This window comes from Hemitrygon akajei, chromosome 13 (assembly GCF_048418815.1).
Source record: "Hemitrygon akajei chromosome 13, sHemAka1.3, whole genome shotgun sequence".
In the NCBI taxonomy this organism is placed as follows: Eukaryota; Metazoa; Chordata; class Chondrichthyes; order Myliobatiformes; family Dasyatidae; genus Hemitrygon; species Hemitrygon akajei.
This window is the reverse complement of record NC_133136.1, coordinates 28765761-28780524: the sequence shown is the minus strand read 5'-3', so window position 1 is coordinate 28780524 and position 14764 is coordinate 28765761. Positions and strand designations below refer to the sequence as shown.

The 14764-nt window shown below is 35.4% G+C and overlaps 1 protein-coding gene across 1 annotated transcript in view; it reads right to left on the bottom strand.

The window, feature by feature from the left end:
• pik3c3 (phosphatidylinositol 3-kinase, catalytic subunit type 3) overlaps positions 1-14764 on the bottom strand; it is a 106637-nt gene that overhangs the window by 71279 nt on the left and 20594 nt on the right. The window contains exons 4-9 of the mRNA XM_073064314.1: positions 12635-12764; positions 5316-5402; positions 5019-5114; positions 3963-4034; positions 2555-2659; positions 225-317 (exon numbers count right to left, since the gene is read on the bottom strand). Coding sequence (XP_072920415.1) covers positions 225-317; positions 2555-2659; positions 3963-4034; positions 5019-5114; positions 5316-5402; positions 12635-12764 — 583 coding nt within the window. The remainder of the gene's footprint in view (positions 1-224; positions 318-2554; positions 2660-3962; positions 4035-5018; positions 5115-5315; positions 5403-12634; positions 12765-14764) is intronic.

Genomic DNA, 14764 nt, shown 5'->3' with positions numbered 1-14764 from the left:
AAACTCAAAACTCAACTAAGTAGGCTTGTAAAAATTATACCTAATTTGTAACGCTTTTTTAATGCTATGTTTTGCAACCAAAATCATTTGGCTGTATTCAATTTCAAGTCACGATACTTGGAGCTCAGTTTTCCAATTAGGTTACTTTGAATTAGAGTAAAATTACAAGAGATGAAAAATTCTGAATCTAATTCAACTACAAAAACCAAATTATAAATACTAACCTTCTCTTGATTGGTGAGATAGTACCTAAATTTCCAAACTAGATCTTGTTCTTCAGATGACAACAATTTAGTAGGAGGATAATTTAAAATAATCTGGAAGAAAAACGTGTCACTTAGATACTGTGAAATAAAGGTATTATGATGATCCAGTCAACTTGTTACCCAAATTATCCTTATAAATCCTAAATGCATGAAGCAAATTTTTGTAATATACCATAACATGGAAAAAAAAGTCATTTTACTATAATGACTATTCATACAAGGGATAACTGACTCTTCTACTTTATATATTACACTGAAATCACTGTTTTAACATTAACATCTTAATGAATTATCTTCCCTTCTTCCAGATTCCATTTCCCATGTTAACAATATTCCTGTTAAGGCAACCTAACTGATTGATGCCTATCAGTGCAAAAATGAACAGAAGTGTACTATAGTTTCAAAGGTATTCTATCCTACTGTGGGCCAATAAAACTATGAACAATACTGTTATTATCAACAATATTGTGTGTGTATGGGGGGGACAATTCTAAAATTAAGAATTTATTCTGGTAACCCACAAAATAGCATGCAATTTTGAAGGGCCAATTTAAGTAACAGGGACAAGAAAAACTAAGAAAAGGCAAAAGAACTATAGAAGATCCATGTGCTCCAAACTAAATACATCACACTACAATATTTAAAAAAAACACTGTTACAGTCTGAACTCTAATTCCTGCAATAAGTTAGCAATTTACCACCATCATCTTGATTACTAGAAATTAGTTTGAGATTGCTCAAATTTAGCACGTATGTATTAACACTAGCATTTGCATTACAGTTCCTGTTTAAGCCCTTAATTCTGTGAAACTTGTGCTACATCAACATACATACATTTTTGTCTAACAAAAAGATTGTAACAAAGAGTTAACAATTTCAATTTTAATATTTGCAAATCAGGGGTATGTGTAAAGAATCTCATTAAATAAAATGTAATTCAACATCAGTTACAGCATTGACCACACATTGCACACTAATGCTATGTATTATCATTAGTGACATAACCTTCATTAGCTCTGGCTAATATTTTCATTGAGTTATTTCAAGGATTCACTCTACCCCATTTATAATCTTTATCAACCAAGGATATTTTCATGTTCATTAAACTTCTGCAAATCACAACTACATTTTGAACTAGTGCTACATTCTCATTATCCTTCTTCGACTACTTAAAACTCTAATAATGGATTCCTTTCAGTTCAAGCTACATTTAAAAGCTAATTGTGCAGAGTTTAATGGTGATTTCCCCATTTTCATTCTTTGTTCTCAACCAACTGTTACCACAAGGTGACTCTGCTTCATTTTAATGTCCTAATGTCTGGATTAATCTGACATGAGGACCATGTAACTCGACCCATTGTGGAAAAGTTTGCTGCTGTGACTTTACTTGCTTACTTCAAGTAAACTCCAGATGCTTTTGTTTGTGATACTTGAGTAATGAAAGAGGTGTAGCCAACTCCAACAAGCAAACTTTTATCTCATGGTAAACTGACATAAATAAAAATTAACCACTATTTCAGAACAGCCAATAGAATAAAAACCCATACACTAGCTTGCAAGAATGCTGAAAGAATTAGAATTTTCTCAAAGCCTTGACTATCAAATGATTCTATATTGAAGATTTGTGGCAGGCAAACTGAATGGAGATAATCCAATCAAAGGTATGGTTGTGTCAATTAAATTGTCATGGGAATGATTTTTGTAACACAGAAAGCATGATTCAACTTTGCTGCAGATTGAACTAATCTCTCCATAGTGAATTGTGTTCAAAATCAAATAAAAAAATAAAGAATAAATTCTAACAAAAGACAGTTAATAGGAAAGCTGTTGACAGGGAGAAATCATCTGTAGAGAAGGCAACTCTTGAATGATAACTTCCAGAATCAAGAGATGGAATAGGAGATACAGTGAATGGTTATAGTTGTTATGATTGTCATTATTACACTTCATAGTTTTTTTAAACATTAGATAATTAATTTCTTAAAACACTACCCGCAGTGCTTGTATGTATTACTAGTTTTGTAACCCTGATCTGCCATTGTCCCACACCCCTCCCTCAGCACTCCACTCGCATCATGCCCAACATCCTTTGCTCCTGCCAGATTTACAAACTCGCTCCCTACTCCACATTGACAAATACAGTACTGTGCAAAAATGTTAAGACTCCCTGGTTACATATCTCTATTTGCCTAAGACTTTTGCACAGTACTGTAAATACAAATAATAAACAATTACAAAGTAAGTTCAACATTGTATCTTTTCAGAGAAAGCTTTCAATTTGTACTCACATTAAGTTGATCACGTGTAGCAGCATTTGGCTTTAGATCATGATCAGAAGGTCCACTTCTCAAGCTTCGAGCAAGTTTATGATGCTTACTTTCTACTAAATTCTCCTATTATGTGAACGTACAGCATAGTCACAAATTTTGAAAATCAACAAGAAACAAACAATACGTTTCTTTTAACTTTGGACTCTTGTGATCAACAATTTGCTGTTTTAATAAAAGGAAATGAACAGCAACTTAAATATTATTAGAATAAAGCAGACCCAAGTCAACAAAAGCAATCACAAGTCAGGGAGGCCACAGGAAATTTAACTCAAAAATCCTTCAAAACATAAAAATCAACAGAAATGAATCCCTCATGGGAAATCTTAACTTCCCAAAGTCAACCCAACAGCTGACTAGATAAGTGCAACATATTTGTTTGGTTTGATTTATTATCACAAGATATAATGAACACTGGTTTGTGTGCCATCCAGTTAGATCGTACCATTGTAAGTATATTGAGGTAGCGAAAAGAAAATAGTGTAGCAACTACAACACTACAGTGCAGGGAAACCAGTGATGAGGCAGATTGGCAGATCAAGAATTCATCACCAGTATATGAAATGTCCCTCAAGAGTCTGATAAAAGCAGGAAGAAGCTGTCCTGGAGCCTGGAAATATGTGCTTTCAAACCTTTTTTTATTCTGCCTGACAAGAGAAAGGTAAAAGGAGAATAACCAGAAGTGGGGGGGGGGGGGGGGGGGTGGTTAAGCAAGCAGGAAGTGAAGACAGAATTAATGGGTGGTTGCTTTTCATGGTGTACCAACTTAACTGCATTCAGTTTTTTCAATGATAATCTGTCATCTAGCAAATTACTGTTTTATCACTGGGCATGGTCAACAGCAATATGAATTTAAATGTTGTAATAATAATACTAAAGCATTTCATGGATCACAATAATAAAATTTGACTGAGCCACAAGGTATTAGAATGGCAACAAAATACAAAATCAAACAGATAAGCTTTAATGTGCATTACAGATTTTCAGGAGGACTTACAGAACTTTGAATTAAGATAGCTAAAGAAGTTAAAGATACAAAGTCAATGTTGGAACAAAAAACGCTGGAAGGACTTGATGGGGATCTTAACCCAGAATTCAACATCTGTCTCTGAAGTTGGAACAATCAGAGATGTTCATGATGCTAGTGAAGCTCAGCCCAAGATATGCCATAGGATTGGATGCGAGGGGGAGAGTAAGTAGTAGTGGGGGTGTGGGGAGTAATGCAATGCAGAGATTAGAAGCAGAAAAGTAGCTAGATGCTACCAAATGGAAGAAAGCATTAAGTCTTAAGTGAAGGACATTGAATTTTGAGCTCATGAATCAGCTCAAGAATTTTGAGGGAAACACAGTAATTTAAAATTATACATACCATTGACATCTGAGGATCTGGCACTTTGACAATCTCGGAGCTTGTTAAATTTGTAGATGATTCATCACCATCCTGGTTAAAATTGCAAGGAAGAAAACATATAAAGTGGTCTAATTACTATATCCATAGATTACAATCTAAATTTAAATACTACTTGAGGTTATCAATGGAATATGTATGAGACACCATATTTCAACCAGAAAAACCCAGTATACATGTTTCTCCAGGGAAGAAAAGGCCTTAAACATGACAAGATACAAGAGCACTTACCTACAACCAAGATATGCTTGAAATGGTGCTTAACAATATTTGAAAAAGTGGTGCATTCTATTTGCAATGCAAATATTAGCTAGATCCAGAGGGCCCATGTTACGTTTGTATGGGTAATGGAAATTGGTCATTACAGAATTCATGAACTGATACCTAAATATTTGAGATGCCAATCTAAATTAACTCTTAAGCAATTTACGAAAAATGTTAAATAAATGTTACTTTGTTTTCAACTCACATTTTTTGACATGATAAGGTTATGGACCATTTCCTAAGATTGCAACCCCCTCCCCGCCATACAGATTGTTCTTGAACGATTCATGACTGTACAATTAGCAAGTCAAAAGTGCCACAAACAAAGTTCCCAGGCAGCAAAAGATGCCTACAGAGCCAGCAAATGCGTTCCACCATTTTCCCAAATGTTTTTTCGTATGTATGGGTTGTATGTGTCAGGCGTTTGTAAGCGGAAAGAACATGTATTAAGAAACAATTTCACATGTAGAATCCATGCAAGGCATTAATTGTTACATATCTAAAGAAAACCAAGAATATAATGAATAAAATAAGAAAATACCAAAATATATTTTTAAGTTAAACTTGGGTAAAATCAGTATCACATCACAACTATCACATAGAAGTTTACTAAAAATGAAATCTAATCAAGAAGAAACAATTACATTCTAGTCTTAACTGAAATTTAAATTGCATAGCCAATTTTAGTCAATTTTATTTCTGCTTAGTACAAAATAACCTGTAGCAAAAGTGTATTGGAATGTGATGACAAACCTTTTCATAATAAATAATACCGTATTCTTTATCTTCAGATTTTACACGAGGAAACTCAACCATTAGGTACATAAAATTGGAGCTTCTCTTTTCACTCTGCAACAAAATGGGATATGATGTAGCTCAGATTACTTACTTATTAAAACAAAAATACTCCGAGAAGTCACGCCTCTATTAAGATTCAATTTAAATTTGACATAAAATAACAAACAGCTTTGGGGGAAAAAAACATATGCTAACTACTGGAAAAAGAAAGCCAGAAATTAAATCAATAGTGGAACTTCAGATCCAGCTTACCTCATTGATCATCTCTATCTCTCTAAAAGTAAGTCGGTCCAACCAATCAACCTTCACCATGTGACCTTGACGATGTGCTTTTGTAAGCTTTAAGATAAGTAAACAAATAATCAGCCAGCCTACAAACGAAATATTCTACTACATTGAAGTGGAATTTTAACTATGCAAATTGGGGAGTTTATTTCAACTAATGATTTTAAACAACTTTATATAACTTAATCTAAAAAAGAGTAAAGAGTCCAAAAATGTTTGCTCATTTATAGGCAGCAGTTTGTGTCCATTAATAACTGCTCCCCAGAATCTTTGTTGGATAGAGATTATCATTTAATTGACCCCTACTGGAGGTGCCACATTTATAATTAACTGCCTCACCAATTTATGTACTCTTGTCAATTGGGAGTCACAATACCATTGTACCACTGATCTTGCTTTGAGATTTAAAAACTACATTGCACAGCTTCTTGTGATTATTGTGCTATGTCATTACCTGTATCTTTGCATGAGCAATTAATGACCACATGCTTATATTGTACATAATTCCCCTTGTTAACTACATCACATGCTGCACTTTCTTAATATTAATACCATCCTTGCTTAGTTTTGTCAAAAAATCTTGTTTCTCTTACAACTTTTGACCCTCACTTGCGAGAGCATGTAGTTTCCATTGGAGTTTCCTTTATAAACACTAACACAAGTTGGATGGGAATCTCAACATAGTCTTTCTTAGTTTAGACTTTAGAATGATAGCTACAATTTAATCAAGCAATGAAGGGGGCTTCTGAACTTAAAATAAAAGCAGCAATATTGTATTTTGGCATTTTTATAAATGTTTCAGATCTTGAACGAGAGGCACTCCTGAAGATGAAATGAGAGCCAGCCAGTAAATTGTCAGCATCTTGAGAATGTTGTTGGAACTATTCCTGATAAACAAGTCCATCAATGAGTTAAATACTGCATTTAGTTACCAGGTGGCAATGTGGCAATCTTCAAGGCATGAATCAAGATTACTTTACTTCTTAAAAATAAAAATAACAAAATATAAGTAAATTCACATAAAATAAGCAAAATGTCTAAAAATTCCATTTTTTTGGATAATTAAAATGAATGGAATTTCATTACAAGTTAGTATGGGTGCAATTCAAGTTGAATTACTATGACTCACATGTTTCAAGACATTTTGTCACATTAAAGGCAAGATAGTAATAAGTATTCTATGAAAAGATACACCAAAATCAATGTAATAGGTTCCTCTAGTTCACTCAACTCAGTAGTGTATACATAACACTACAGCATAGTACAGCCTTTAGGCCCATGATGTTGTGTTGACCTTTAATCTACTCTAAAATCAATCTAACTCTTCCCTCCAACATAGTTCTCCATTTTCCTAACATCCATGTGCCTATCGAAGTCTCTTAAATGTCCATAATGTATCTGCCTCTAGAAAAGGAAAACTGATCTCAGTTATCTGCTACCTAGCAGCCACACCCACTCATGGGAAAAGCTTTGGGTATGAACTCAGGAAAAATCCAGATATGATGTCCCGAGTTGAGTTCAACTCTGACTGGCAACTCCTGTGATGCCGGCTGCCAAACTGGATCAGTCTCTGCCATTCTAGATGGAGGGGGAGCCTGCTACATGGGAAACAGCCTGTTCTTCAGCTTGTACAGCCCTGGCTTGCATATCAGGTAGTTAGCCGGGACACAACATCCATGGTCAACCCTGACCAATGGAAGGATTCATCTTCCTCTACTACCACCCCTGGCAGTGCCTTCCATGCACCTACCTCTGTAATAACAATACCTCTGATATGTGATTCCTGCAATTACCTTAAAATTATGGAACTTTATATTAGCCATTTCCTCCCTGGGAAAAGGTCTCTAGCCATCCACTCGATCTACGCCGCTTTATCACGTTGTGCTCCTCTATCAAATCATCTCTCATCCTTCTTCAATCAAAGGGCAAGGCCCTGGCTCACTCAGTCTATCCTCATAAGAAACGCTCCCTAATCCAGGAAACATCGTGGTAAATCTCCTCTGCACCCTCTCTAAAGCTTCCACATCCTTTCTATGATGCAACAAAAACTGAACATAATATTCCAAGTGAGGTCTAACCTGGCTTTTATTGACCTGCAACATTACCTCTAAGCCTCTTGTAAACAGCCCATCCATTCCAGACAACATGATAATACAAGAGGAAGCAGATACTGGAATTTGGATCAACACACAAAACTCTGGAGGAAAAGCAGCAGTTATGGAGGGAAATGGGCAGATGATGTTTCAGGTTGAGATAATTTAATCTGGACTATGTTTAGAACACTCAGTCCACATGAGTCATATGGAGAAGCAAGAGACTGTAGATGCTGGAATTTGGAGCAATTTTGCTTGACAAGTTGAGTTTCACTACAGATTGTTTGTTTTCACAATGTTTATATTGTATGGCATAGACTATGAAGGCAATCATGCCGTACTTCTCCTTATACCAGCAAATTCAGCACATATCATGAACATTTGTTTGCACCCTACCATCTACTGCATACGTCCTACCCCAATTAGACTTTCCAAAATGCATTACCTTTTGCTCGTAGGAATTAAATTCTATCTGCCAATTGTCTCCCCAACTTCTGACCTGATCTATATCCTGCTGTAGCATTAGACCATTTTCCTTGTTATCCACTCACCAATTTTGATGTCACTTACAAACTTACTAATCAAAGTTAATAAAGCTAAGATAGTGAAGCAGCACTTGTGCAGGTGAATGGTTCAGGCTGATTATCCATCAGGTAAATTTGAGATTTATACTTAGCCCTGTGGGGAATAGGGATATAAAGGGATACAAGTACTATAATCTGAATGGACTTACTTCCCCCTTCTGTCCCATTAATTTGAAATAATAGCTCCCCTTTGAACTTTCAAGAATCTTGACTGTACCATCTACAATCTTTGCTTTTACAAGGTCAAACTTCGATAAGAAAAACTTTCAGAAGTATCCAAGCATTTGCCTTTGGAGATTAATTAGGTGTATGCTGAAGCATAAGGGACTTCAAGTATAAAAATATATTATCATTAACTTTTATTAAACTGCCATTACCATTGAACTAGAGTGATTTCGTTTTGAATTTTTTCACCCGTGAGGCAATACCAGAGGACACCACTTTCCAAACTTTCAACTCAAAAGTTAAATTGATTGCACTAGCAAATAGCACCCACATACAAGTATAACTAACTTTTCTACCCCTTTTAAGGCACATATTTGCATTTAATTATTTTGATGTCAATTTTAAATAAATTTTCAAGATTAGAGTGCTGCTATTATTGCACAATTTTCTGGTCAAATTACAGGGAAAAAGCAACTGTACCTCAAAATTTTCCTCAGAATGGTGCTTGAAAAGATTTGTTATGTCACCAAGACTCATACAAATGCATGGTTTAGAGCATTCTGCTTGGTTACATCATATGGAGCCTCCTTTTGTACTGCAAAAGGTTATGGCAGATTGTAAACTCAACCAGTGCCATTTTGGGCATAAAGGATATCTTTAACAGACAACCTCAAGAAGGCAACATTCATTATTGAAGACCCTCACCATCAAGTACAGGTCCTTTTTATGTTACTACCATTGGAAAGGAGGTAGAGGAGCATGAAGGCTCACAATCAACATTTTAAGAACAACTTCTTCCCCTCCACTATCAGATTTCTGAACTGTCCACGAACTCATGAAAATTACTTTGTTATTTGGCCATTGCGTATTTGTGTAACATATTAATTGTTTATATCTGGCATTATACTGCTGCCATAAAGCAACAAATTTCATGGCACAAGTCCCTGATAATTAAACTAATTCTGAAAACTTAGATAGAAGCAAATGGATCAACGAGTTATTTTCTTTGAAGAACTAGCAGCAGAGAAAGAATTAACTGAGGTGTATATGATTCCAAGAAGTTAAGCTAAAGTGAACAGGATGGAGTCATTTTCCTTAGCAAAATAATTAAAAATCAGGGACATAAACCAAAAGAACTGCTAAAACGATGAGAGGAAAAGTGATTAAATGTTTCATTCAAAGAGTAATATGGACCCTAGAAATCAATACTCAATAAGGTGATAGATGCAGAATTCTTCATCATATCTTTTATGTTTCAAATTAAATGACAGTAGGGCTATGAGCTTAGTGTTGGAAGATGCAAATTAGGTTAGGCTTGAAAAGAATGGGCAGAACTGTTCCTTAAATCTTTTATGATTTTGTATTACTAATGCTGGAAGTTAGTATTCATTATTAAAATATTCCATGTTGCTCTAGAATCTTTAAGCTGAAGAAGGTGGTTATGAATCAACCATGTTGTTGTAGTGTTAGGATTCCTCACACTTGCTCAGCCAAGGAATAGCATTGTTTTTCTTCACTAATTTTCCTTCCACATTTCTTTCTTTCTTCCATAATAAATTCTTGATTGATATACTTATTACTTGTTTAATATGAACTACTGATCAAGTAATATTAAGAGACAGGTGAATTAGTTGATGCAAACATATAAAGCAATAAAATAAGAAAAAAAAACAAAAAAAAATTTTGTGGAGCAACTAACTGCGTTCAACCTGTAGGGGTGACTCAGAAATCTGCAAATGAGCAATGTTTCCGATGTAATCAAGAAATCTGTCCTTTTTTACACTCTACGTGGTCTTGTTTTAAAATTCAACCTTTTTGGATAAACCTAAGACTTTTACTGGAACAAATTATTGGAATACAACTTACACATAGCCCAATATTATTTTTATTAGGCGATATTGAAGGGATAATACCGAAACCTAAATTGAATAAATATCAGAAAAAATTTATAAAAATTGATTTGGCAGTAGCAATTTATTGCAGTTACTTGGAAATCAGATTCATACTTAACTATGGAGCGTTGGAATAATGAAATATATAGCTGCATTCCACTTGAAAAAATTACTTATAATTTAAGAAATGAATATGATATATTTTTGAAAATTTGGCACCCTTATCTACAAAAGATAGGATTAAATATATAGGTCCTTTGAAGATAAAATTATTAGTTATTTGGGGGGAAAAAAAGAAATATACTAAAGTTATTTTGAACTCCATGTAGCATGTAGGGAACCTCTGATATCCAGGCAATCTTTCTTTCTTTCTTTCTTTTTTCTTTTTCTTTAGACAGGGATGTTAAGGGGGGAAGGGTTAAGGGGAGGGGGAGGGCTAATATTAATTTTCATTACTCTATTATTCTATCCATTTAATGTAATTCTCTTAAAAATTTAATTTAAAAAATATTAAAAAAACGAAATCTGCAAATGGTAGCGGATTAACTTGAGACCCTACCACTACTTAAAAGAAAAACTTATCTATCCCACTAAATATATTCAAATTATTTTAAATTTATTGCTTTCAACCATGTAGAGATTCTCTGGAATTCCTCCGAACACCAGAGTTGCTTGAATAGAAGTGCTGAATTTAAGACAATGCAGTAAGTTCAGAAATTCTCTACTTTTGTGAAAATGTAAGTAGTTCATTAGATTAGATTAGCTTTATTTGTCACATGAAATATACAGTGAAATGCATTGTTTCCTTTAACGACCAACACAGATTGAATATGTGCTTGGGGCAACTTTTGACGCCAACAGAACTTACTAACCCCTACCATCAGCACAGGTCAGCAGCTAGAAGTCCACTAAGAATTCATACTTCTATAGAATTCAATAGGAGAAACAAAAAAGGAAGGCATTATTTAACCATTAACTTATGCTCAGTTGCCAGTAAAATCTGAAATGATTGACTATTTCTCCCAATGGTCATCTTCGTTTACAAAAAAAATGCAGCTGTAGTATCACACAAATGATCAGTTCAATCTTCATAACTGAGTTTGTAATACTAAATTGCATAATCAATCAATTAGCATTTTCAACTATTGTCCAAAGTACTTTTGCAGGACAGAGGAAAGCAAAACAATGCCTTTCTGTTAAAGGGCAGCTCTGCTGTAATTAAAGTTAACTCAAAATTATTTTTATTGCCAAGAAATTGAACCCATAAAAATCCCAAGTCAATAATGAGGTGAATACATAGTTGAAAGTAGATTCAAATATAATGTAATCCCTAGGATGTCAAATATCAAAGGCTGCACAGAAAATCTCCCCATTCCATGAGCTATCACCATCCCATGTTCATCAAATTAACCAATTTATTCAAAGTTGCATGTATTTAAATTACATGTTAGATAGAGATCTCTTTTTTTTTTAAACAGTTAACTACATATAGAGCAAACTGGATTTACATCCTACTGGGAGACAGCTTGCCTCCAAGGAGAGCAATAAAAGAGAGATTCAATTTAATAATGTCAAGGATTACTTTGATTAAAAATCTCACTGTGTAACCCTTAACCACCAGCAGGGTTCCTAGTTCCCACCAATGTATCAGCAAACAGAATTCCAGGCTGATGCATAAGTTATATGCATATTAAGATATTGTAGCTCTATCAATTCATACAGCTATTTCTCTGGATAATGCCTGAACACCTTTTACTTCTAAACGTAATGTGGCATGTACAAAATGCTTCCACGTGCATATTGATTTTTGATTAAAGGTCCAAGCAATGAATTAAAAATCAGCAAGAATGTGCAATCACCATTGTTAACTTGTTTAACAGGACTGGGTGAAGGGTCTCAGCCCAAAAGGTCGACTATTTACTCTTTTCCAATAGACACTGCCTAACCTGCTGAGTTACTCCACATTTTGTGTGTGTTGCTTTCGATTTCCATATCTGCAGATTTTCTCGTGTTCGCAAAAAATTAGATAATTTAAAGTAGTATGGTCTATTCTCTCAGGACGTTGTTGCATTACTTTATGTTCCAAATACTTCTAACTTCCCAAGAAACTTAATGCTAATTACTTTCCTTATACTAATTTCCATTCATTTTCCAGGTACCATTCTTGCATCTCAACTAATTCCACTTCTGAAAATGAACAAATTTCATTCATACTATTATTCTCCTGGAGCATCTCAATCTTATCTTTTTTTCTGATATTTACTAAAGAAAATAAAATCATTAATATCAGATGCTACCTTATTGGACTGCTATAAAAAACAATGCACATCTTAGGTGAAGCTTTTACTTTAAATATTCCAGAAAAAAAGTATTCTCAAATAATCAATGTAATGGGATTGCATTATTCTATAACACTGCTTTCATCCTTAGAATGATTTGCCAGTAAGTTCTCAACTGTACATACATAAAAACAATTAAATATATATATATCAAGTTAAAAGTGATTTACTACTTATCAATGTTTAATGATATAACATTAATGCAAATCTTACCTTTGCTAAGCGACTCATCTGATCTTCAGATGCATTGCTTGTTGTTCTGCCTGCTGTCTTAGTAGGCTCCAACCCATCTGCTTCTACATTTGGCCAAACTTTCAAGTCATGCATACCCTGTCGAAACATACTGCAAATTGAAAGCATAAGAGGAAACATGTCATTCACAAATTTATTTATACCACCTAAATTAATTACATAAAGGAACAGAAATGTTGCTCATCAATATCTCTCTTTGTGCTGCACAAGTCACGAGAAAAAACCAAAGTTCAGAACGCTCCAATAGGACAGTCAGTATTTAACTACAAATAAACAAAACAACCAGTCAACATAGGCAACTCATAAAAGCCTAGATTTGCTCAGGATATGTGATGAATTCTTTACTAAAATTTATTCAAAATGCTAAGAAAATGAATGCTTGAGAAGCACAATCTCCCATCCCGCAAATATCTTTGGATTGTATTCTACATGGAATCAATCAATAGCCTCAATTTATTTTATACAACAGAATGAGCACAGGAAACACCATAATAATGGTTACGAATTTATTATGGGATGGTGTGGCATATGGAAGTTAGTGGACTAGCAATTGAGAAAACTTTACTAAATACCCAGAGCCTACAGTTCAAACCCCAACATGGCAGCTGAAGAATTTAATTAGTTAATAGTCTGGAATTTAGACACCATAACAACAAGTCCAAGTACTGATGAGGCAAAATCCACTACAGTGTCAAAACCCTTTCATAGAAACATAGAAGCATAGAAAACCTACAGCACAATACAGGCACTTCAGCGCACAAAGTTGAACCGAACATGTCCCTACCTTAGAAATTACTAGGCTTACCTAGTAATTACCTAGCCCTCTACTCTTCTAAGCTCCATGTACATATCCAACAGTCTCTTAAAAGACCCTACCGTATCCGCCTCCACCACCGTTGCCGGCAGCCCATTCCACGCACTCGCCACTCTCTGAGTAAAAAACTTACCCTGACATCTCCTCTGTACCTGCTCCCCAGCACCTAAACCTGTGTCCTCTTGTGGAAACTATTTCAGCCCTGGGAAAAAGTCTCTGACTATCCGCATGATCAATGCCTCTCAACATCTTTTACACCTCTATCAGGTCACCCCTCATCCTTCTTCGCTCCAAGGAGAAAAGACTGAGTTCACTCAACCTATTCTCATAAGGCATGCTCCCCAATCCAGGCAAAATCCTTGTAAATCTCCTCTGCACCCTTTCTATGGCTTCCACATCCTTCCTGTAGTGAGGTAACCAGAACTGAGCACAGTAATCCAAGTGGGGTCTGACCAGGGTCCTATATAGCTGCAACATTACCTCTCGGCTCCTAAATTCAATTCCACCATTGATAAAGGCCAATACACCGTATGCCTTCTTAACCACAGAGACAACCTGCGCGGCTGCTTTGAGCGTCCTATGGACTCGGACCCCTAGATCCCTCTGATCCTCCACGCTGCCAAGAGTGTTACCATTAATACTCTATTCTGCCATCATATTTGACCTACCAAAATGAACCACTTCACACTTATTTGGGCTGAACTCCATCTGCCACTTCTCAGTCCAGTTTTGTATCTTATCAATGTCCCAATATAACCTCTGACAGCCCTCCACACTATCCACAACACCCCCAACCTTAGTGTCATCAGCAAATTTACTAACCCATCCCTCCACTTCCTCGAACAGGTCATTTATAAAAATCACAAAGAGTAAGGGTCCCAGAACAGATCACTAAGGCATGCCACTGGTGACCGACCTTCATGCAGAATATGACCTGTCTACAACCACACTTCGCCTTCTGTGGGCAAGCCAGTTCTGGATCCACAAAGCAATGTTCCCTTGGATCCCATACCTCCTTACTTTCTCAATAAGCCTTGCATGGGGTACCTTATCAAATGCCTTGCTGAAATCCATATACACTACATCTACAGCTCTTCCTTCAATGTGTTTAGTCACATCCTCAAAAAATTCAATCAGGCTCATAAGGCATGACCTGCCCTTGACAAAGCAATGCTGACTATTCCTAATCATATTATACCTCTCCAAATGTTCATAAATCCTGCCTCTCAGGATCTTCTCCATCAACTTACCAACCACTGAGGTAAAACTCACTGGTT